At 32.9% G+C, this 26,255-nt stretch overlaps 1 protein-coding gene across 6 annotated transcripts in view; it reads right to left on the bottom strand.

Annotated features, from left to right (window-relative positions):
• The window catches only part of LOC148627148 (plexin-A4-like), a 219,591-nt gene that overhangs the window by 128,715 nt on the left and 64,621 nt on the right, over nucleotides 1–26,255 (bottom strand). For all 6 annotated transcript variants that reach the window (XM_088568591.1, XM_088568599.1, XM_088568559.1 and 3 more), the window contains 5 exons: nucleotides 22,215–22,427; nucleotides 17,401–17,526; nucleotides 12,846–12,946; nucleotides 8,605–8,713; nucleotides 1,602–1,755 (listed from right to left, as the gene is read on the bottom strand). In XM_088568591.1, the coding sequence (XP_088424717.1) occupies nucleotides 1,602–1,755; nucleotides 8,605–8,713; nucleotides 12,846–12,946; nucleotides 17,401–17,526; nucleotides 22,215–22,427 (703 nt within the window). The remainder of the gene's footprint in view (nucleotides 1–1,601; nucleotides 1,756–8,604; nucleotides 8,714–12,845; nucleotides 12,947–17,400; nucleotides 17,527–22,214; nucleotides 22,428–26,255) is intronic.

Genomic DNA, 26,255 nt, shown 5'->3' with positions numbered 1-26,255 from the left:
GGCCAACAAATAAAAAGAATTCAAAACTGGACCAAAAATAAAAGATTTTCATTTTTTGTTTGGTGTTTGACCCACTACAGCCTTTTATAGCTCAAAACATATGAGATATCTGAAACCTAACTGACAAATACAAGCAAAGATTTTTATAAGGAAATAAAAAAAAATGAAATGAGTTCTTGGGGTGTGCATTTTGCCTCTTGTAACTTGAAAACTGTAGGATATATCTGATATCTGATAAAACCCACAGGCAGGGATTTCCATAAAAAATCTAATGAGAAAATATTTCAATATCAATGGCATGACCCCTATGGCCCTTTAGAACTTGAAAACTGTCACAGATATCTGAAATCTGATTGCATTTCAGAGGCAGGAATTTTCATAATTCTTTAAAATTCAAAGAAAGAAAACTCAAATTAGAAAAAAAATAAGGGGTTAAACAATTTAAAATGGCCATAACTTTTTTGTAAACAAACTAATCAAACTAAATAAAAAATCTGTTCAGTATTTAATGATACACACTAACCATACATGGATGGACAGACAGAAACACAAATACAATATTTTCAAAGGGTATCACATAATACCTTGTAACTTTTTGGGGTGAAGTAAAAAGATATATGGCTTACTGGGAATATTTAAGAGATTTTGCAAAGATTTCGCAAACAAGTAGCAGTATGTAGTTATTTTAATTGATTAACTAGAAGCCCTGTTTGTCACAGGAGCCCCCGCGTCATTTTATAGTACAATGTAGTGATTTTTTATAGTAAATCAACATTAACGATGCCCCCACTCGCCAGATTTGACAAATTAAGAACATGCTTATTTTTGTATGGCGACATGGTTTGCAGATTTGGAAAGGTTACGTACTGTTGGTTGATGCAGTAAATATTTAATATGTTAGGGTATTCACTGCAAAAATACTTGAGTTGAGAAAAAGATGACTGATGGGCGGACTGATGGACACATAAAAAATGTTAATACCCCCAATACCAAATCCCTAACTTTGTTGCTTTTGGTATATTTCTGACAAAAAACTAGTCCAACTATCACCCAGTTCCGTAATATTCCACAAAAATCAAGATTCTATGACCTTGCACACCATCATTATGTGTAGAAACATCCTGTAAAAATATTTTAGATGTAGTTCAAAAACTACAGGGGGAGATAGCAGGACAAGCCATATAGCCCTATTTTTGAAGAAAATGACTAAGTCTAACAATCACCAATTTCCATAATATTTCATGAAAATCAAAATCCTTTGGCCCTGCACACCTTCATCATATGTAGAAATATTCTGTAAAATATTTTAGATGTAGTTCAAAAACGGTTCTGGGAGATAGTCAGACGAGCCATGATCATGTGTAATCCAGATGGACAAACGGACAGAGAGGGGTAAATTAATATGTGGTGAGGACATAAAAATACAAATTGTAGAACACAATAGTTCAATACTTGTATTTTTAAATCAAAAATAAAAGTATATCATCAATAAAAAATGCTTTAAATAAAATAGATATTCCCACTGCTAACTAAAATATTATATTTTCAAACTTTCTAATTCCATAATTGGTAAAAGAGAATGAACTAGGAAAACATATTACCTTTTCCAATTAATAGTTGGCAATAGAACATTCCATTAGAAGTGACATTAACCTTGACTCCATGTGCAAAGCTTTCATTTAACTTGCATTCCAATTGATGTTCCTGACTGTATTTTACCAGTGGAGGCTCAAATTCAAACTTAAAATCTTGAATCTATAATATAAAAGTTAATTTATTCTCGTTAAATAAACTGTATTATTTCTAGTAATATTGGCTAAAGAATGTCATACATATCATATGAAAAGCAAGGAACTATTTCACAGCTCTATGAATGACAGAAAAAAAACATACCAATGATTCTTTGTTTAATAATTCCTACTTTTATAATTGATCACTTTCAGCAAGAAAAAATGCTGAACTTCATATAAAGCATCACAATTGAGAAAACTGTAATATCAGACCTAACTAATTAAATATTGATAGCAATTATGCTCGAATATGTTTGGTTTATGTTAGTAATATCCTGTGCAAATTCAATGCTTTCTCAAATACTAAATCCTAAATCTCTTAATGTAAATTGAACATACAGAAGCTCCATCAAAATATTTTTAAAGTAAGCATGCCTTTTTAAAATATTTCTTTTTCTAGATAGCAGACAGAATAATGGTCTGAATATCACCATTGATCTACTGTAAATCACTATCGAAGGTTGATCCTCACCAATTTACAGATTTTTAAAATATCACCTCAGATAGATTTGCTGACTAATTTTTACTATTCAGAGGCCTTTTATGTAGTTTCAAAGTGCAACAAAATTTTATTATTCAATTTTCTTTGATTTCTTTTAGAATTTTTAGTCACTAACAGATTATGGAGTCTTCCCAATACAACTTTCAGTTGTATGTAAAGCATTGACCTTTTCAATTTGTTCTTGCAGCAAAAACTGTCTATATCGAACCCTGATAAAACCAATTTTTACTCTAAACCAAACATTTTTTTCCCAGTCCCATAGAATTTCTAATTTTAGCTGTAGTAATTTCACCCGACGAAATTGAATCTCTTCAATACCGTATTAAAAACTCTTTCAGTGTACCTTCATCAATTAACGTAAAATCAACCTTTATAAGCTTATCAAAGCCAATCAAAAATTATTAATTTCATTAATTGATCCTTTACACCTTTGAATTGCAGTTATTAACCTGTGTGTTGTATGTAATCCAATTATGCGCTTTCAAGATGTCCTTTTTAAAAAGGTTGATTTTAAACTTTGGCTAGTGAAATGTGTCATTGTAAATGGAAATGGTTTTACTTTCCAACTGTATTTTTCATTGTGTATGTATGTTTTCCCTGCCTGGTCTTTGCCCCTGGATTTTGTTCTTTTGAATTCCACTATTATAGGTTCCCTTGTCTTCAAGATTTAATTTATTTCAAATTGGAAATCTGAAGAGAAAAAAGCGTATGTATACTAGAGGAAGATAGAAATTTTGGGGTTATGACTTGAACATTTTTGGCCCATAATTTCTAAAATGTTCAAGTCATAACCCCAAAATTCAAAACCAGTCTGACTATTGTGGTATTGTGGAACAATATCATATACATTTCAATCCTTTTCTGGAGTTCTATAATAAAATTCTATGAAATAATTGTTTTTGACCCTTTTTTTGCACCTAATTCTAAAACAGAGGGGCCATAACTACCATAAAAAATACAAACCTTTCTTTTGTAGTTCAAAACCTATTAAGATCAACTACTATTATTTAAGTTCTCACATAAAAACCCAAAGTGTCTACAGACAACAATGATGATAACACAGACGATGACAACTACAAGCCAAAAATTGTTCGTTTGATATTGGCTGCCAACCCAACCAAAAATCTACCTACTGGACTTTTTTCTTCTTCATTTTGAAAAAAAAATTTTTGACAGACTTTTTTCATTCTCTTTCTGTAATTTAAAAAAATTTCAATAATTGTGTTGTTAATGCACTTGAAAGTTAAAGCGGCACACATAGTATATCCAGTCTAATTGAGTAAAACTTAAAAATAAAAGGTGAAATTTGATGGAAATATTGATTGTGGGTAGTAGAGAATTCGTACATAAATAGATGCAGTACTTGTGAAGAAAAGGTGGGGTAAAATTCATGTTTTAAGCAATCGAGAAATATTCAGGTCCTTGTCACAGTGGGTTCTCTCCTCTGTACCAGCAAGCTGTTTTTTTTTTAATGCAAAATTTTGTACAAACTTAAACAAAATTAAAATCATGGACAAATGAGCAGAAAAAGGTACATATATTTTTTTTTCTTCATTATGTAACCATAGCTACAGATTTTTATGACAAAATATAAGAGAATACCAATCATTTTCATGGATCTCAATGCAAAGATTTGAAAAATATATCCTTTATGCTTGTTTGAGTGTCTCAATATAGCTTCATTACAACAAAATGTCAAAATTTTATGTACAGTGACATATCTATTGAGTGGAACCTTAAAATGGCCAAACGGAAGTCGTAAGAGGTTGTTTTTTGTTGCAACCTCAGCTTCATGTCAATATCAAATATAGAATATATAGTTTCTTGCCAAATGATACATGGGATGATGTACTGAGCGGTCTTATCAAGGAAATTGACAAAACTCTTGGAAAGTCTGACAATGGTGAAGTTAGCATTTCTGCTAAAAAAAGACGAAACAGAGATATTCTCTACGAATTATGACAAAAGCATTGAAGTCATTAGACAGTTCGACAAATCCCTGAAGTTTGTTACATTCAAAATTCAAAAATTCAGTGCCCAGTTTGACAATGATTCAGAGCAGAGTTCTTCCAAGGATCAAGATGGAGTAAGATTCACTGGTATTTTTTCATCTTAAACTGCCACACAGCACAGGATCTGCAAAATGATGATGGAAAATGTTCCTCATTCTTTGGTGGTGAGTATTTTATCACTTCCATCCATTCCCAGAACCCTCTTAACCACCCCATTTTGAAAACTTTGTGTTCATATGTCCATCCACCAGTGGTTTTCTGAGACAGCAATCTGGTGTTTTATGTACAAAAATTAATTCCCTTTTGTATTGTTGCTGCTAAGGATCACACAGATTGCACAGGAGATGATACAGAAGGGTGTCTGTTTCACCCATCAGCATGGATGATGCCACAATTTTTAAACTTGTTGATGTAATTGTAGACACTAAGTTATACATAACTGATGTGAGTAAGCAGAAGCTGACAAAACACTTCTTCTCTGCTAATAATTACAGTTTTCCTGAAAGGTATCCCATAAAGCCACAAAAAATAGCCACTTGAATACTACATGTATTTCTATACAGTCATGCCCTAATAATGGAGAATATGTCAAATACTAAGACAAGAACCCAATTAAAGTTTAATATTTTTAGGCTTTAAAGGATCATATCAAATGTTTTACATATATCATGTATATTAAATCATGTCATCTTGGGTTTAATTCATTGCATATTTTTTTAACAACAGGTGATGTCCTTCATGGAACTGTTTGGGTACGGTTGCAGTTGTGTTGCAATTATCCCATTGAATGGGCATATTATGCCGCAACTAATACTAGAAAAAAACATATGTCCATACTGTACAGAGGAGAATATTGAGAGAAATAAAGAACTCCTCAAGGATTTTAAAGTAGTGTTACCCATTTGTATCCTGTGTCAAAGGAGTGGCCTACAAACACTTCCAATTAAATAGTTTCTCCATTTGTTTTTAGTATTTCCATTTTCAGTGATATTGCAGGCCCTATATTTTTTTTCTATTCAAGAAATACTTATATCAAATTAATTGTGTATTCTGACATTTATTATTATTTATAGTAATGCTCAGTGTTGAACTTTTCTATTATGACAGTGGATGGAGCAGAATGCTCAAAGTATAACTGTACTAAACTGTTGAAAGGTTTCATTTTTTGTGCATTTAAAACATGCATTAATTTAAGATATTTGTCTTAGTATCTGACCACCCCTCCCAAAATAAAAAGAACAAAAAAAACTACTTACCCAACTCTCCAACCCCTTGACAGGTAACATCAAACAAATATTTTTTTAAGGATGCCCTAAGAGTGTCTGACAGCCAAAAGGATTCTTTTATTAAGCCACCTTTAGATGACAAGATTTTTGGTTTGCCACTTTCTATCGAAATAATGCTAAGCAAATTTGTTCTTCTACTGGTAGTTCTTCTTTTCTTTCAGTGGAGAAGAGAAGGAAAGCTATATAATTATTATTGAAGGAGGTGTCAAAGGTGGCTCTAAGAAGTCTTCATGTTCTAAACACAAACCAGGTAATTTTAAAGGTGGTAAGAGGCCCAATCCTTCTACCTTGGAAGTTGCCCCCTCATATGTTGCTGCTAAAATCCAATCCAGAGATAATTTACCAGACTCCACTTTCTCATATAGGGAGAGGTTAACCAAATTTCTAAAGAAAATGGAAAGATATTACCTTAGATTATTAGGTTTTGTCAGTAATTTGAAGGAATTTCTAGGAATTGTTGTGCTTTATTTAGAAGTCTGAAATTCACATTCCTGATACTGATTGACCTTGCAGATATGCAACCCCCCTTCAAGGTTGGAGGCATCTGTGAACAGTCCTGCTCAGAGTAAAAGTTTCTCTCTCAGGAAACTATCTCTACTTGCCAATATTCTCCACTGCTAGGCCATTTAGTTTACTACATAAGCAACCCTCCAATTTTACCTACCGGTACATCAAATTGGCAATCAGCTTCTTAGAATTGGGAATTTCAACCTTTAACTATTCTTTGGAATTTCTCTCCTCATCTGTTATGGTGGACTGTTCAAGAGAACATTTTGAAAGGGAAACTCAATGTCATAGCAGATTCACCTGCCCCAGTCAGTACAGACTTTTTCAGTTTTCAGTAGGGGTCTAGATCTCTTGATGTATACTTATTTGCAACAACCCTCAATTACAAGTTTTCAGTTCCAGATCTTAAAACCTATGCAGCAGATGCCATGAGTTTTCCCTGAGAAGAAATGTTTGCTTATGCATTCCCTCCATTCATATTTCTGTTAGTAGTTTTTCAGAAGATTGCTACAGAGCAATGTCTGATCATTATTATAGTTCCAACTTGGCCAAAACAAGATTGGGTTCAATATCTTTTTCAACTGTCTTGAGTTCCTCAACTGATTTTACCAGTAAGACACAAATTTAATTATTCAAGGGAAAGATTATTCATCCCAGACCAGAAAATCTACAACTCTTCACATGGCTTCTCAAAGAGAAAGGATTTTCTGAGCATGTATCCAAGCATCTCTCCAGAGCAGTCAGAGAGTCTTCTAAACATTGTGTATGATGCCAAGAGGACAATCTTCAGTAGTTAGATCTATCAGCTAAAACAATTTCTACTTGGATTTGTAAGGCCATTCATTTAGCTTTTAATTCTTGTAGTGAGGAATTTCTGAACATTAAAGCCCACAATGTTAGAGCTATTTCTACATCTTTGGATCTATTTAATAATGCCTCTTTAGAAGAAATTTTATCAGCAGGTTTACTTACCATTTGAAATTAAAGTCCTCCTAGCCTCCCCTTCATCCCTTATTGTGTTACTACAGCTTCTTCCTTACTTAGAGAAATTATAAGGATGAATAAAAGGCAGAGGTTTACTATTTTATCATCTCATTGGTTGCTATTTTCAGTTAGGGGATTCTGTTGTTGACTTGCGCAGATGAACCTTCTCAGCATTTACAATTGGTAAGTATTTATTTGATAAAATCCTGTTTTACTTTAAAAATGTACAATTTTTACTGGATTATCAGATGATGGATCAAAGCACATGTGCTATGTAATGTCAACTATAAAACATTGAGATGGAAATCATCTCTAAGGATCCCGCCATAGCCTAAATAAAATAAATTATAAACATTTTGGAGGATCAAAATTTTAAAGAAAGATTAAGCTGACCTAGCTTCATACCAAATACTTAAACTTAAAGACAACAAAGTTACAGCCTGGACATGAAGCATTAATTTGATCTTGATTTCAAATTTCAAGGTCAAAAGACCTTAACCAAAGTACACAACACATCTTGAGCTGATCTACCCTCATGCCAAATGTCAAAAGCCTTAACCAAAAGACAGCAAAGTTACAGACACAAATAAGCATTGCATGCTAACCATCTGAATCTGTTTATCTGAAAACAAGATAAAGCATCAGCAATCAAATTGTTTTTTCCTGCTACATGTTGACTATATACAGCAAAGTTGTTGGTTGCAACACACATTGTCAGATGTCTCATTAATTGCATAATAGTAACATTCCTGGATCTACCTTTTGAAATATTGGATATAGTTCAAGAAATGCCATAGAGAGTGCAGAGTCAGAAATCATTGGTAACTCAGATGGCCAAAGATCACAAAAACCATTTGTGTTGGTAATAACCACCATAACCAATGGATGACGAACTATCAGTGTACAACATCATGTCAGCAGAAGTGGTCAAAGTTTTTTCATAAAATAAATTTACACCATTCCAGCTTGTCAAAACATTTAACCACATTTGTAAATCAGATCTACATTCTTTGTTTAAATGAACAAAGTGAAAACTCTCTTTAACAGAAGACATTAGCTTGTACAAATAACTAACAAAAGAGCATCCAGGTAATATAACTCTAGAGACAAAATTTAAATGCCCTAATAATTGCTCCAATTATTTTTACATTATAATCAGAATAACACTAATAAAATTGGTAATTCTTTCCAATTTATCTAATAGTAACCTGGCCTCCATTTTTTCAGAATTTAGAACTATACCTAAATATTCCAAAACACAATTTGGACCTATTGTCTTTTTCTTAGATGAAGGACTATTAAGTTTGTTAAAAATCAAAGAAAGTAATGCCATGGTTCTTTCCCACAATGGGTAAGTCTATCAACCGTAAGAAAATCATCTAGTAGATGAAAAATGCTCACATGGCCCATCAGACAGATGAACTAAAATGGACAAAATTTTTTTATATAATGGGTTAAACTACAGAAACAACAAGAAAGGAAATGGAGACGGAAATTATACAAAATCAAATATCCATACTTACAATGCCCTTTTCATCCTCTTTTATTTCGTATGAAGATGATTTGATAGACAGGCAACTTTTTCCAACTGATGGCAAAAACCAAGAGTCTTTGTCAGGCTTATCAGTACACCTACAATATGCTAATTAAGATAAGATAGTGCATTGAAGGGCATCAGGTCACTAATTCTTAAAGATAATTTTGGCAATTGTAGTAATTCAAATACATTTTTTCTGATATCTAAATAATATATATCTTACTAGTTTTATTTTTTATTTTTTTTATCTTTTGAAATATACAGCGGAAACAGGTACATAGTAAACACAGCATGAAAAAAAGCTCATATACAAAAATACATGCAGTATTTAAAATCTATATAATATTTTAATCAGATACTAATTGATAACCATATTTTACTGATACAAGTATTAATTATCTACACTCAGGAGTCAGGAAATACAAAATTTATTGCCTTTAGGTTTGTAAAAAAATCTGTTTGCTCAAAGATATATTCTCAAGTTTAATGTTGTATTTCAAATATTCCAAAAATTCACAGAGAAATGGTTTTGTTCCAATACATCTACATTTATAAGTACCAGCAACTCCTGGCAATAAGTTCCCCACTGCACTTTAAGATAAGTTGAAGTGCAAAAGTCCCATAACTCCTGTAATATATGTCAAATCAACTTCAAATGGTGACTAACAATCCTTCAAAATTTGAAACAAATCCTTTGACAGTTTCCAAGGAGTTACATCCACAAGTGTGACCAGACAGGCGGATGAAAGATGCAGTGGCACCGTTATTTCTATTTCTCCTTCCACTTAGCGGCAGGGGCAAAAATATTTAGCTATCATCAAAACATTTATCACTTTTACATAAGTGATTTTGTTTATATAACTTGGAACATATTTGAGATATTTCATAACCTCTTAAAAAAAAGATACTAAAGCAATCCTATTTTCTGCTGTACATACAGTCATAAAAATATGAATAAAACTTTCTTTTGTTTCATTACAAAAAGTACATAGCTCAGTTTTTACTAGACCATTTTAAAAGGAAGTACCCAAAATTTGATGGTTCAATCTATTTAAAAATTTTGTAATCTAGAGTTTTTGGCAACACTAAAAGTGCTCTTGTGTATTAACATCTGCATCTAAACCATCTATCTTGGACTTTCCTTTTTCCGACGCAGTCGGTATAGTTTCGCTTTTTACCCTTTGACCTTTAAGACGCTCTTCTATGGAAACACAAGTCACCTGATCATAATTCTATTTCCCAACTGACCAAATACTGGCAACTTAGCGGCGTTAAAAAAAACTGATATTGTAATGATTGAAATTGCATGCCATGTGTTATTTTCTTGAATGAACTGTAGAAAATTTTAAGTAAAAAGAAAAAAAAATTACCATGTCAACTATCTTTTTTTAAAGATAGTACTTGTTTGGTCTATATACAATTGGTAAAAATATTTGCATGGTTTCTGTTGGCTTTTCATTTTATCAACATACTTATTTTTATCTATGTCTAACCTACATCTATTTTCTAAAAAAATACTTTTCCATATCATTAGTATGGCATGTATGATAGCATAGTAAACTAAGTAATTTGTAACCACATCAAATTTGTTCTTGAGTTCATCAAACAATAGGAAACCATGTTCTCAGATTTAATCATTTACAAAATATAAGTTTGTTTTTTGCAGTAGCATTCTCTATAAGTTAATTTTTTATTCACTTCAATAGACAAGTTCAGCCATATGGGTTGGCACAAAATAGATTCTAAATTACAAGTATTTCTCTTACTATAATTTTTTTGTAATTCTGTAAAATTCAGGAACGTACTCCAAACCATTTCTATTAAGATATAATATCTTGTCTCCCATGTACTTCTCAATAGAGTTGAAAAGAAGTACAATATATTTTCCATGGGGAAATATTGTGGGGTTATATTGGGTTTTGGAGCCATGACATCTTGAAATATTTGCAAAATGACAAAACATGCAGAAATTTTCATCAACCCCCATCTCAGGTATTAATAACAATGTTTCTTTTAACTTTATCTGGCTTCCCATCCAAACAAAATTTATAAAAGGTGTTCTAAATCTTCACCAAAATATTTAAAGAGGGTTGGGTAAAGCAGTACCTGTGGGAACCAGGATAGAAAGAACTAATGTTTTTTTATAATAAATGTCTTTCCTATCAGTGTAAGCTACCTATGAATCCAGCTTTCTAAGACATTTGTAACCTTCTTCAGCTTATCTGTATAACTACTTGCCGCTTAATCAACAGCAAAGATTTCAAAATATCTGCCAAAGATTTTAAATTTCCGTGATGTATTCCAAAACAAATGTAAACTAGAGGCTCAATACAGCCTGAATCGCTCATTTTGTTAACCATTTGCTTATTTGAAAAACTTGAGGAATGAGACAGGCTAAGTTAAAATCAACTAAATTGTCAAATGCAGGAAATGTTTTTCATAGCTTTTTCATGACCTGAACCAGAATTTTGCTAAAGGCAACAATTTTTGAATTTTTTTCAAAGACCTGTCTTATGACCCTTAAGTTCCATTTTTAGTATAGGCAGCCATATCTATTCACTGATTAAAAATCACAAGTCATTTTGAGCACAATACACTAATGAACTATTATGCTTATTTTCATTCAATGATCTTAAATGGTTTTAGAGAAGAAGATTTTCAAAGTTGTACATGTGAGAAAAAACAACAAAAGAACTGTTTCAGGGGTCGTAACTCCTACATTAGTCAATGAATGGTTTTGAAAATTTCAGCAAAGGTCCTTCTCATGGTGCTTAACAATTTTACCCACTGCCAGAAATTGGGTAAAGGCAATGGTTTTTGAGTTATTTGCAAAAAACTGCCATCTAACCCCTATGTTCTATTTTTAGTAATGGCGGCCATGTTTTGTCATGAATCAACAATCCGAACGTTCATTTTGTGTGGAATACCCTAAGGAACATAATGCCAACTTTCATTGAATTCTGTGCAATGGATTTTGAGAAGAATATTTTCAAAGTTGCACATGGGAAAGTACAAAAAAAAACTGTTTCAGGGGCCATAACTCCTACATCAGTTGACCAATTGTTTTGAAAATTTTGGCATAGGTCCATCTCATGATGCTGAACAATTTTACACATGCCAGAAATTTGCTAAAGGCAACGGTTTTTGAGTTATTTGGAAAAAAACTGCCATCTGACCCCTATGTTATAATTTTGGTAACGGCGGCCATGTTTTTTCATGAATCAACAATCCCAACTTTCATTTTGTGTGGAATACCCAAAGAAACATAAATGGCAACTTCCATTGAATTCTGTGCAATGGATTTTGAGAAGAAGATTTTCAAAGTCGCACATGCCAAAAATGCAAAAAAAACTGTTTGAGGGGCCGTAACTCCTACATCAGTTGACCAATCGTTTTGAAAATTTTGGCATAGGTCCATCTCATGATGCTGAACAATATTACCCTGCCAGAAAGCCTTAGTAACAGGAACTTTAGAAGTGGTTAGTGAGACCTTATCTAACAACTTTAATCCTGAAGACTTTTGTAGTCCTAATAATAAGGATCATTTTAGCTATTGAAAGAATTTGGCTAAACCTAACGGTTTTGGAGATATATGCAAAAAACTACTGTCTGACCCCTACACTGTATGTTCTATTTTTAGTAACGGCTGCCACGCTTTTTGACAGATCAAAAATACCCACATCATTTCTATGCAGGATACCCCAAGGAACATTTGTATTAAGTTTGGTTCCAATTGATCAAATAATGTCAGAGGAGAAGATTTTTGAAAGAAATTACATTAAAAATAGCAAAAACCATTGAAAAAGGGCAATAACTCCAACATGGCTTAATGGATCAAAACCAAAATTTCACCAGATATAGATCTTGTCATGCTGAACACTTTTTATTCCAATCAAAATTTAGTTAAACCTAACGGTTTTGGAGATATATGTGAAAAACTACTGTCTGACCCCTATGTTCTATTTTTAGTAATGGCAGCCATGTTTTTCAATGACTCAAAAATCCCCACACCGGTTCTATGCAGTATACCCCAAGGAACATTTACACCAAGTTTGGTTCTAATCAGTCACGTAGTTTCAGAGGAGAAGAGTTTTGTATAATGGTTAATGACAACAATAACAGATGACGACAACGACGGATGCCAAGTGATGGCAATAGCTCACATGGCCTTTGGCCAGGTAAGCTAAAAAGGACTATTAGAATGAAACTTTCCGTGAATATATTTACCTTCCTTTTTTGACATCCCATCCACAAGCATCATTGTCTGACTGCATACAATCTTTACAACTTCTAGCAAAACTATTGCAGTATTCTACAATTTTCTTTATCTGGAAGATACCATTTTTATAATAATGGAACTTTGTAGAAAAAAATAATTAACTGTACAAACTAAATGATGACAAAACATGTCACCTGACCAAAATCTAATAATTTTAATTTTACTTTTGAAAATATATATAGCCATTCAAATATTGTACGCATTTTTAGAAAGAAATTAAAACACTTGAAATGGATCCTCCTTTTTTCCTGCTCACATGTAAAAAAAACTCAATTTGAAATTGTGTATTAATGAAGTGGATTCATTGGCCTTTCAATTGTGACAAGAAAGTTGTGTGTAAGCATATATCCCCTGTTGATGCATATTTAATGAATGAAATATAATTAAATTTGACTGTTTATTTCACATCTGGGCAAGACAGGTTATTTTCCATAAACTAACTTTGTCCTGTGATGTCATTAACATCGATCAGTCTGCAGTCCACAATTTAAAATCTTCCAACTTAAAATAAGGCCTTGATGAAAGGGCAATCTTAATTTTGACTTGATTCAATTTGAAATTAAATTATAAGGATTCTATTTAATTTTTGACCACATTATACTCGAATAATAAACTTTGGAGCAGTTTCTGTTGGTTCATAAGCAGTTTGCAGTTCATGAAGCATTAACTGCCCCAATTTGGGTATTTCCAATAACCTGGTCAAAAATTAAAAACAATTCGTAAGTTACTAGAGAAGACAAATGCTGTCAAAGTGGAAAAAGTATAAAATAGTAATAAACAAGCAACTTGTAGCCATATACTCTCTGCCGCCCCAAAAGAGTTAAAATGCGGAAGTCCAAATACTCCTGTAAAATTTGTCGAATCAAAATGGTGTTATATGCAATCAACTACAAATAGTTACTAACAATCATACAAAGTGGTTTCTGAGGAGTTGTGTTGTGTCCACAAGTGTGACCGGGTGGACGTACAGATGGACTCATAGATAGACAGACACAAGTCTTCCTAAACCGTTAGGTTTAACCAAATTCTGACCAGAGATAGAGCTCATCTACACTTTTTTTATTGTCAGAATTTGGCTCAACTTGTCGGTTTAGGAGATATAGGCTAAAAACTTCTGTCTGACCCATTCAAAAACAACAAAGAACACAAAACAATACATACAAGGTAACAAAAGTAATGAGAAACTCAGACTCCACTAAAACTAGGAGCATGGACTATGTGAACTGGTAGGGTAAGCATCCTCTGCTTTTCTGGAAACACTTGCCAAGCTGCTCATAAAAAGTCAAGTCTGGGGTAGACTTAAGAGGAAAGGAAAACTATGACATGTTGAACAAATCAGTTTTCATGGTGCAGATGGATACACCGTAACAATCCACAAGTTCATGATGACAACCATAAAACTTCTGTAAAGATGATTTCAATCTTGTAGCAACAAAACCCTGTTCCAAAAGCTTAATTGTAAGAAGTCTAGCGTAATACAAAAAGTCTGCTTAGTTACGGCAAGCTCTGGCATAATGTATGAGTTGTGATATGAAAACTCCATAAACAGATGCTGAAGGGATGTTGCCACAGATGAAAGAAAAGTTGAGCATTTTGAAAACATCATCTTCAGTATATTTGGAAGATGATATGGAATTATTTTTACAAAGTATGAGGAATCTCTACCAAGAACAACATATTTGAACCTAGGTCACTTAGATACCTTTAAAATCCCCATGGGGGTTTTTACGTGGGACAACATGTGAACCGACATTTTCAGGACATATTTTGTAAACTACACCTGTTTTACAGTAGTAATGTATGAATGAGACAACAACACATAGCATTAAAGGGTCTTTTTCTACTGAACAACATGTGCATGCACTATAATAGACTGAAGTTTGTTAGCCCCTTTTTTTCCTTGTGATGGATTCTCCCAAACCTACCAGTAATTGAAATTCTGAACAGTTAATTGAAAAAATAAATGAGAAAACTTTTTTTTACATTCAAATGTATTCTTCAAATTTAGAATACATTGAGCCCATCTTTCCTTCTTTCCATCTATGTCTTTTGAATGAGTTAGTTTTCATTTTTGAACTTAAAGTACTGTAGTCCAAACAGATGTCTGGCTGTAACTACCTGACCTTGGTCCAGGTGAAAGAATGATGCTAAAAACTGACAACAGAATGTTAGAAACTTTGGCAAGTTTATTCTTTTCATTAAATGCATACCATGAGGTATAGCATATGAGGAAATATAACAAATATTCAAGAATGTCGCAACCAAATTTCCAATATCATTACTATTTAATAATAATAGTATCTCTTTTAACTATTCCAAACCAAACTTTTGGGAAAAATAATGCCCTTTTTGAAATTACAGGAAATGTGAAGACTGCAGGGGAGGTAACTCTTTAAAAAAACAATAATTTTATAATTTGTTTACATATGATGTTAGATACAAATTTTAGACCTTTTAATTTGACAGTATTATTAAGTTACTTGTGGAGTGGAAATTATTCTTTAAAAAATGATTGGCTGTTCATAAAAGAGTGGTAGATCCAATCGGGATTCATTTCTAAGTGTCAAACCCTGACCAGCTGATTGCTCCTCGGAGATTATTTTTACCTGTCATAAAATGTACCCTTACCTGTTCAGACAGCAATTAAAACCTTTTGTCAAATTTAACCTAAAAAATTGTGTTAGCAAGGAAAATGGTCAAACTCGTGAAAACACGATTAAATCGTGTAAGTTGACAGGTAAGTAGGTGTACCGTCTTTGGACCAAGAGAAAAACAAACTAGGTAAAACACTGAGAGCAGGTATTGTCACTCAAAGGCAAAAGTCAAGTCAAAATAAATTTTAAACTTAAACAAATTGCAACTGAATATATTTTGATTTAAATACACAGCATTGTATATACGCAGAAGAAAGTCTAAAAACAACAAGCCCTATTTATCACAGGAGCCCCCACCTCATTTGTTAGTAGTGACTTTTTTTTCAGTAAATCAAATGTGTCTGTAAGACACTAATGATGCCCCCCCCCCCCCTTGCTAGATTTGCCAAATTAGGGACATGTTTATTTTTGTATGAAGACATGGTTTGCAGATTCAGAAATCCTTCCAAGACTTGTGATACTCATGATCTTTTGATACAGCTCAATCCTTCCAAGACTTGCAATGACAAACTGTTCCAGTATCGTAACCCAAAAATTTGGGTATCAATTTGGGGATCATAAATTCCTAAATATATGCATATCTACATATTGTGTCCTGGCCACATGGTGTCATGAAATTCTGTTTGGTAGTGTCAGACTAGTTGTGATGAGAAAAAGAGGAAATAAGCGGACTGACGGACACATAAAAAATGTTAATGTCCCCCATAATAAATCCCTAACTTTGTTGCTTGGGATATATTTCTGACAAAAATTACAAAGTCTAACTATCATCCTGTTCCATAATATTTCATGAAAATCAAAATCCTTTGGCCATGCACACCTTCATTATGTGTAGAAATAACCTGTGAAATATTTTAGATGTAGTTCAAAAAATGTACAAGGAGATAGCCGGACAAGCCATATAGCCCTATTTCAGAGTTAAATGACTAAGTGTGACTATCACTAATTTGCGTTACATTTTACGAAAATAAAAATCCTTTGGCATGTGGAAATAAAAATCTATGTTGCAGAAAACTTTAAATAATTATTTCAAAACCTCGAGAGAAGTTTACATTGGAAAGGAGAGACAACTCTGTAAAAATAACATATTTTCTGTCAAGATTATGTTCTATTTTTATTCATTTCATGTTAAGCATAATACTTATGTAGAACTTTTTTCTTTATGACTATCACACATACTATGCTGCCCAAGATATGTAAGACATTTGGTTATGATGGATACATTGAATTTTTTTGGTAATGTTTAATTACAGAAAATTCTTATTTTCTGGCACTTCCGTCATTTTCAAATTTTTGGGTGGGAAATTGGTATTGTTTACATCTGCAAACTATTTATCAACAGTTTTGCCTTTGTCAAAAGAACCCTTCAACCACAAATATTAACTTCATCATTTTCATCACAACTGGAATTCTTAAACTTCATTAACTAGAAAATTGGGCATATTGTTCATTATTTAGTTTCAAAATATGTTGTTTTTTGGATATGATATGAAATCTCTTCATAAGTTGTAGATCGTCTTCTAATTAATGCTTAAATGTCTACTATTGCTTCTCTTTATTCATCAGATATGACATTATTATGAATTTCTATAAAATTACATTGTTTATTAAGCCATTTTTACAGAGTTATCTCCCCTTTATAATGTCAATTTCCATTTTAAATTTTGAGGTGTCCACTCATTAGATTTTATTAGACTTTTTTATGTGTTTATTTTGGTCATAATCCTATAGATTAAAACTCAAATATCTTCTGTTGCTATTTATTAATATTAAGGGTAAAATTTTGCTAGATTGACTGGACTATGGGAAAAGTAGAACTCAGCACCTCATGTGTTACTACTGTACATACCATATTTTCTGTCATCACAAAAATATCTTGGCCATGAACTTGAATATCAAGAACAGGAAATGTGTTCTGGATTCCTATACTGCCATCAATTGGTTTACCAGCTTTATTACCAACAGTCAGAAGAACCTATGTGTAAGGTTAAATAGTAATAATTGATTCTAATATGACAGCCTTACAATGTTTGAGACCATAAGCAAGTAAAATTACCAGATATAAGTACCATGCACATAAAGTTGTTGTTATCAGTATGCTATTTTCTCGTAAAATATTCATATAAACTCTGCCCAGTTCACTTACTAAAAAGCATCCTAAGGACATTTATTCGAACTTTGTGAGTTAAATCAAGGATTGTACTAAATTGCTGATTGTAGATCAATGAAAGTTGTAACAGTACCAACTTTTTTAAAAAAAGGAATCAATCAGAAGAATTTTCACAAATCAAATTAAATTAAACACTTATTCCCAATAATAAAGTGTTCAATGTTTACTTCATCTCCCTTCAAAATTACAAATCTTTTGAGTATGTAAATAGCTGTTTAAAATGTGTAAGAGCAATGTACTTAAAGGTATCACTAATGCATACAACTAAATGTGGTTTTTGAAATATGCAATTTTGAAAACATGTATTTGAATTGTTTGTTTGTTTGTTTGTTGGGGTTTAACGTCCGAGCAGCAATATTTCAGCTATATTCAGATGATGAACATGAAATTGATGATAAAATGAACATGAAATGATGATGAAATGAAAAAGGGATGGGACACAAGGGCAATGGGGTCGACAAATTTTGATTGCCACTGGAAATAGGGAGAGGTGGGTAGGGTCGGCAATTTAGCCTCCTGTGGCGGAGCCCTATGGTTCCTAACTCCGGGAGAATACCACAGTAGGGTTCTTTAACGTGCAAGGAACGTGGCATCTTTCCCTAAAAAAACGCTGCACCACTATGGTTTGCGGTCAGGTTTTCCGTATTATAGCCTGACAACCCCAGCATGTAACACGCCAGGGGTACCCCATTCCACCACCTGGGGCACACATCCCAGTTGTTCTGTGGGCAGAGCGTCCTACCCCCCGTCTAAGGTTCTGAGCACTATTTAGGCGCCTTTTACGACAAGATTAGCGATGCTGCAGACCTATTCTTTTAAAACCTGGACCTGCACGGGGATGTATTTGAATTCAATACATATATTACTGTCCTCAAATTAAAACAGCCTTGTTTCCTTATCAATAACAACCAAGGTTAAAGGAAAATTTTTATTAAGGAATAAATTGTTGTAAAAAATACTTATGTTATGGATACCTTTGTTGGCTTATGTTAAAAATAAACTTGTTGTTGTGACATCACAACCCCATATATTTCATTTGTGATAAACTGTGGTACAGTTGTGGTGTGATAATATTATAATTCTGTGTTGAATTACAAGATGCAAAAAATTGATCCAGGCTAAATGCAAAATTATGTCAAAGATTGTTAAACTACTGTGAAAGGATCATTGTTCTTGTGGTACCAATTTTCATGGTATTTCACTGGTTCATTAAACCACAAAATTTAGATCCCAACGAAAAGGAAATTAATCTTTCATTTGTATGAAGTTGTCAAATCCACAAATTCAAGAATCTAGGAACTGATATTTTCCACTAAACCACAAAAATTGGTACCCATGAATAGAAGTACTTCCACAGCATTTGAGACAAAGCATTCATTTAATGTCATATACATTGTTAATGTATTATACTTCAAGAGTATAGAAGATAGCTTTATCACACTTCACTTACAATGTTTTTAAGTTTTGACACCTACACTACCTAGGTTTGTACCTGTTTTTTTGGTAATTTTGGTTAAATAAAGCAAATATCAAAATCATATATATGAAAAATAAACAGTATAGAGATGGTTATTAAGACAGTTATAACACCAATCTGATTAAAATCAGCTGTAAGGATACGCTACACTGCCTTAAGCTCCCAAATTAGACTGGTTATAACACCTTCCTAAAATTAAAACTAGGTATTTCAACTACATGTATTTTGATTTATTCTAGTATGGAAATAAAGAAACTGAAAATAAATCACACAGATGTACAAACTAATGACTACTAGCAGTAGCTGACACGCCAGCTCCAGACAAGTTTAAACCTAAAAAAAAGTTATGCCCCCCACATGTGTAAAAATCAATCCCAATTCTTCCCATGCCGGAACTGAGAACCATGGTACACCATAAGTCATGATCATACAATAAGGACACAACCCATGTCATGCCAAAAACTGCTTTTAAATAGTGTGTAAAGAGTACATAGCTTTTTTAATAGATATACTTTTAAATAATCTGGTATTTTATGTATCAATATCTGCATTAAAATATTTTTTGAAGGTCAGTTTGTAGAATGTTTGATGTATGATGATTAGTTTGTAGATCTAAATGAATGCATCACTTAAAGTGATTCTGATATCAAGATAAACTTCATAGAGAAAAAGAAATGCTTTATCGCAGAGATGAAACAGGCAGGTTTTATTTACAATGAGTGAATCTTGTCCATACGAAAAGTCAACACAAAATTTCAGTATAGCAGTAAAAACCTTCGCCAAGTGCATCATGATACAACCACAGCTAGTTAACTATGTTCACTTAGGGCAAATGTGGACCCAATATTAGTTTTTGGCACACTTATAAACAAAGGGAAATACAGTTGATTATGGACACAACAACTAATTTGGATACAAATTATACAATATTTTGAAATTCAACTAAATGAAAATTTCTGCTCTCATAGATGCTTTCATGGGTCACCTTGTACCCCATTATCTCAAAAACAGTTGATGATAGAGAAAATTTGCTATTATACCTTTTAAAGAGAGACAATTTACAAAAATAATCATCATGAGATGAAAAGACTTTCAAAAAATTACATTATCGGTCCCTACGACACCTTGTTACTCAAAAAAAGTGAGAAATATTCAAATACTGATTGAAAAAATGCAGGTGTGGAATTTTACAAGAAACAAATTAAACTTAAGACTTTAAAAAGCCTGAATAGCCTACCTCGCTGGATAAGCAACATTATATTTTTGAAAAAGTGACCATGTTTTTCTGGAACAAAAATTCTTAGCACTCATACCAAAGGAACAATCATATCAATTTTTATCAAATTCTGTCAAGAACTTTCAGAGAAGATTTCTTTATTACAGTAATAACTTTAACAAAGCAAAAAGATGTTGAAACAAGAGGCTCCCTGGAGCCTGAATCGCTCACCTGGTTAAATTTTTGGCCCCCTGCGGGTCCGTGTGTCCAAAGAATAGGCCTGCAGCAGCACTAAGCTTGTCATAAAAGGCGACTAAATAGTGCTCAGGAACCTAGCCGGGGACTAGGTGCTCTGCCCACAGAGCAACTGGGTTGTGTGCCCCAGGTGGTGGAATGGGATACCCCTGGTGTGTTGCATGCTGGGATTGTCAGGTTATAATACGGAAAACCTGACCGCAAACCATAGTGGTGCAACGTGTTGGGAAAGATGCCACGTTCCTTGCACGTTAAAGAACCCTGCTGTGGTATTCGATAGGAGTGGGAACCTTTGTGCTCTGCCACAGGAGGCTAAATTGCCCAACCTTACCCATCCCTCCCTTTCTCTAGTGGCAATAAAAAAATTTTTGACCCTATTATCCTTGTGTCCCATCCCTTTTTATTCAATTTATCATCATTTCATGTTCATTGTCTGAATACAGCTGAAATATTGCTGCTCGGATGTTAAACCCCAAAAATCAATCAACAATCAATCATGGTTAAAGTTTTGCACTACAAGGGCAATAACTCTAACAAGGAGTTGTCCAACAATTTTGACTCTGAAAGACTTTAGTAGGACTTGTCATAAGGATCATTTCATTAGTTGAAAGTTTCATCCTATCTATTATAATTTTCAAAATATTGGCTGAAAACTGCTTCAAACATAATTTTTCCCGTTCAAGGCCAATTTAAACAAGGAGTTGTCCAAAAACTTGTTTCTCAGCACACTTTTGTAGGCCTTATTATAAGGCTCATTTCAGCAATTGAAAGTTTCTTTCTGTCTATCATAGTTTTCAAGATATTGGCTGAAAACTGTAAAAGCAAACATCACTTCAGAATGGATAGAATTCAATTGGACCTATCAGTATTGGAGATACTTGGAAAAAATATCTGTCTGACCCCTATGTTTTATTTTTACTAACGACGGCCATGTTTTTCAACAGATAAAAAAAATCACAACAGTTCAATGAAAACCACACTAAGAAACATTCATACCAAGTTAGGTTCTGATTGGTGGAGTGGTTTCAGAGGAGAAGATTTTTGAAAGTGATTGCCTTAAAAATACGAAAAAAAAAACACCATAAAAGGGCATTTATTCCACGTGGCTTCACAGATTAAAACAAATATTTCACCACAGATAGATCTCATCATGCTGAACACTTTAACACAGTCAGAATGTGGCTAAACCTAAGGGTTTTGGAGATATATGCAAAAAAATACTGTTTTGACCCCTATGTTCTATATTTAGTAACGACAGCCATGTTTTTGATGGATCAAAAGTTCACAAATCAGTTTATGCAAGATACCCGAGGGAACATTCATACCAAGTTTGGTTCCAATTGGTCAAGTAGTGTCAGAGGAGAAGAGTTTTGAAAAATTGTTAAGGTATAAAGTTATTGTGATCATTAATTTTTTATGATAACCACAATATCACACAACTTGTTTAAGTTGCCCTAATTAATACTTACAACAATAATACTGAAAATTATGGCAAATTTTGTTTATCCTAACATACATTAACCAACAGCAGAAATAAAGTTTTACCTTTTTAATGCTTCCTTCCGTTGTTCCTAAATACATGACAGCATATGTAGCAAACTTTGAAACACCAAGCTTAGATATTTTTCCATCAGCTGAATTCTCAGTACTAAAAACAACATCTGTGCTATGGATAGATAGCTTTCCTTCAATTGACTCAAATAATTTTGTGTTACAAAATCCATTTCCTGCGTCTGTAATCTCAGAACAGTTGTTCTCCTTTGAAAAAGAAAGTACTTAATGATAGTGGATTTTGGATAATTGACAAAAGTCTCAACAATCAATTGAGATTTTCAGTAACCAATTACCTGTCAAAATCATTGGTCACTTTTCATGTTAACTTTTGGGGACATAGCAATAGACCTCAGTGTCATGAGACATCTTGAGACATAAGTGAAACGTCTTGAGACCTGGTTTCGATTCCTTCGTGTCTTGAGATGTCTCAAGGCACATGTCTTGAAGACATCCCAGGAATCAAAATGTCTTCAAGACACGAAAAAGATTTTGTTTGTGCCATGAAGACATGATGTCAAAAATTGATCAGAAGCCAACATTTAAGACAAAACAACAAATGAAAATAGTAACTGCTTGTAATAATGAATCTAAATCTTATGATAACTATTTCTATAGCAGTGCACCTACTTCCAAATGAAACATTGGTTTGATTGCATCTAAATTATGAAAATACATAGAATGATATCTGCAATGTTAAATTTCCTCCATCATTCAAATTTATAGTATCACTGAGCATTCTTAAAAGAATTTTCACCAAAACATCACCAGAAGTTTAAACAGTTCGGCTAACAGAACAGCAACAAAGTTTCATGCACAAACAGAGCAAATATTTATAAACTGCTTCGAAGAGTACAGCTAGGTATCATCCCCCAAGAAATCAAACCCTGAATAGATGTGACAAATATGGACACAAAATTCAAGCTTGATATAGCTCTGCATTTTGATATTGATTAGATACCAGTATATGACAGAGGATAATATTTTGGCCAGAATGGAAGTACTGGTAGTAAAATAACTTAAACACTTGAAATAAGACTCTTAAAAGATAACATAAACAGACAACCAGATGGGTGGACAAAGTCCTTTCTATAGTCATACATATCCAAACATGCCTTTGACAAACATGACATTCTGACAGATATCTAAAAATATCTGTCTGACGGGAACAGTCAAATATTATGGTATGAGGGCTTTTCTTTCAATCCACGGGAGGCCTTTTTCCAAAATTGGCACTTGCCTAAAGATAATGACTAAAAATTCCATTTCAAGGGCAAAAACAAACAAGGAGTTGACCGACATCCTAGATCCAATGCAGACTTTAGTAAGCGTTATCATAAGAATCATTTCAGTAATTGAAAAAAATTTGGCTAAACCTAACAGTCTTGGAGATATATGTGAAAAACTTCTATCTGACCCCCACGTTCTATTTTTAGTAACTTGGCTATGTTTCTGGACCGATTAAAAATTCGAACATCAGTTCTATGAAGTATATCCTAAAGAATATTCATACATGGTGTGGTTCTAAATGGTAAAGTATTTTCAGATGAGAAGAGTTTAGAGGTTCACAGAGCACATCCTGATATAACCACAATCATCAAACCCTGAACAAGTTGGGACAACAGTAGATACAATATGGAATCCAATAAAAAAAAATTTTCCAAAAATAAACTAGACTTGATCGCCAAACTGGCTCAATAAGCAACTTTCTTATTTTGAAAAAGAGGCCATGTTTGTTGTATAATAAAAAAAATACTTATTTTCATTTGATTCTGTCCAGTCGTTTCTAAAAACAAAATATTAAAAATAGTGAAGTAGTTTCAAAGGAAAAGATTTTTTATACTAATAACAATGTTCATTTAAAACTGTGCCTTTGTGCCAATGGCACAGATATTTTATGTATGGTGCATAAAAAATGCTGCATGTGGGCCCTGCAGTCCCACAGTATTCAGTAGGTCAATCTCTGAATTTCCAGATGTGTTTCCGTTATATACAGTGCCAATTGTCTTGATTGTTCAAAGTAAACAAGAAAAGCGAAATGGCTGGCGAAAACCTGGATAATTTCAAGTAAAATGGAAAACTGAATGTCTGTGGGCCTGGGTGGGATATGCTCCTGATAAAAACAGAAAGATCCTAAGTGGTGCTGCAACATCAAAATGAATGACAATTTGAATCAGCAGAATGCTAAAATAAATAGTCAATATGTACTAATATCTTTTTATTCATTAATGGAGGTCTCTCACCTAATAATGAAACTATAAAGTGTATACAAACAACTTATTTTTATCCTGTTTATCAAAAATCCCCATATCTGTTCTATGCAGCATACCCCAAGAAAAAATTCTTCACAAAGTGGAAATAAAACTACACAGAGACCAAAACAGGAAAACACTGTTCAAACATTAAGAAAGACTCTAACAGTGGTGTTAGTTGTAGTAATAAACCTCAGGCAAAATCACAGAAGCGAAACCATTCTGAATCGTCAAGTGAATCAGATCAAAGTATGGACTTAACAGGAATGATTAACCTACAAAAGGATATTGACGAAATAAAGTTAAATCTTCAGAGTTTAACAAAGAGAGAGGACCTTAATAGAGCTACAAAAGATCTTGTTACAACCAATGATATGGAGATAATTATGACAGCAATTGTGAGGAAACTTCTCCAACAATTTGAGTCATCTATGGATAAGAAACTGCATGCAAAAGGAACTCAGATGAAAACTGAAATGCAAGAGCAAATAGGTGCTTTGGCTGTAGAGAACGATGACTTGAAGAGACAAGTTGAACAACTAAAAAATTCCAGCAATAAGACCAAACACGAATTGCATGAGAATTCTAAGCTTATGCAATTATTACCAGCAATTTTCATGAACAATATTTGAGAAAAAACAACTTTAAAGTGATGAATTTTCCTAGAAAGAAAAAACAGAATTTGAGAGCTGACTTTATATAAACTGTCGAGAAGGATTTAAATGTGGAGCTTCAGGACAAAGATGTAGTGGCAATATATCATATACCATCAGAAAAAACCAGGACCAAAACCTGTTATAGTAAAACTTTTTTAACAGTGATGCTAAAAGAAGTGCGAATAGGGAAAAAAGAACTTAACAAACAATGTAAGATTTGTTGATGATGTCACTAGGAAGAATTTGGAACTTATTAAAAAACTTGATGAAACTGAATGGTTTGAATCAGTTTGGTACTATAATTGTGGAATTTATGGTAGAACAGAAGATGGGCTTCAGTTGAAGTTTGGAATGTTTGATGGCATTCAATTGACATTACGTCAAAGGAGATAAAATAAACTTCTGTATGTACAATTAGTCCTCAATTTACACATTTAAGCATTTTTTGACAGTGTAATTTATTTTTTTCCTTTCTGTTTGATACAATTTGATATATAAACTTCATATATAAAAATTATTCATACTTATTTTACGAAAAAAGTATAAATATACATATAAGAATTCAACAGTAATATATGAAAATTTCACGAAAACTGAAAATTTAAATTATACATGTAACGAAATGATATACATGTATCACTGCCAGATTGAATCCCTTCAAAATAGTTTTAATGTCTTGTCTCCCATTTTTTTATACAGAGTATATGAGTGAAAAAAAATTGTCCTGTTTTGTATATGTACATATGTTGTGTATGTTTATTGGCTTAGAATTTATTACACTTATATAAATTATTTGTGTCAATGCTTCTTTCATTTTATGACAAAATTAATCATATTGCATGTTTTTGTTAGAATGAAATATCTAATATGGGTTCTTTAAAAATTACGTCAGTCCACTGTCAGGGATTGAGAGACACTGCAAAGAGAATAGATGTTTTTAACATGTTGAAATCAAAACACGGTAATATTTATTGTCTTCAAGACACACACTTTTCATCTGAAATCGAGAGTAATGTTCAATCTATGTGGGGATAAGAATGCTACTTTTCCTCACTGAATACGAACTCCAGAGGAGTAGCAGTTTTTTTCAACAATAATTTTGAATTTAGTGTTTTAAAGGAAAAGAG

This window comes from Perna viridis, chromosome 1, assembly GCF_037379345.1.
Source record: "Perna viridis isolate PV_CMFRI_1.1 ecotype Kerala chromosome 1, ASM3737934v1, whole genome shotgun sequence".
In the NCBI taxonomy this organism is placed as follows: domain Eukaryota; kingdom Metazoa; phylum Mollusca; class Bivalvia; order Mytilida; family Mytilidae; genus Perna; species Perna viridis.
The sequence above is the reverse complement of the archived record's forward strand: the minus strand, read 5'-3'. Positions and strand labels throughout refer to the sequence as shown.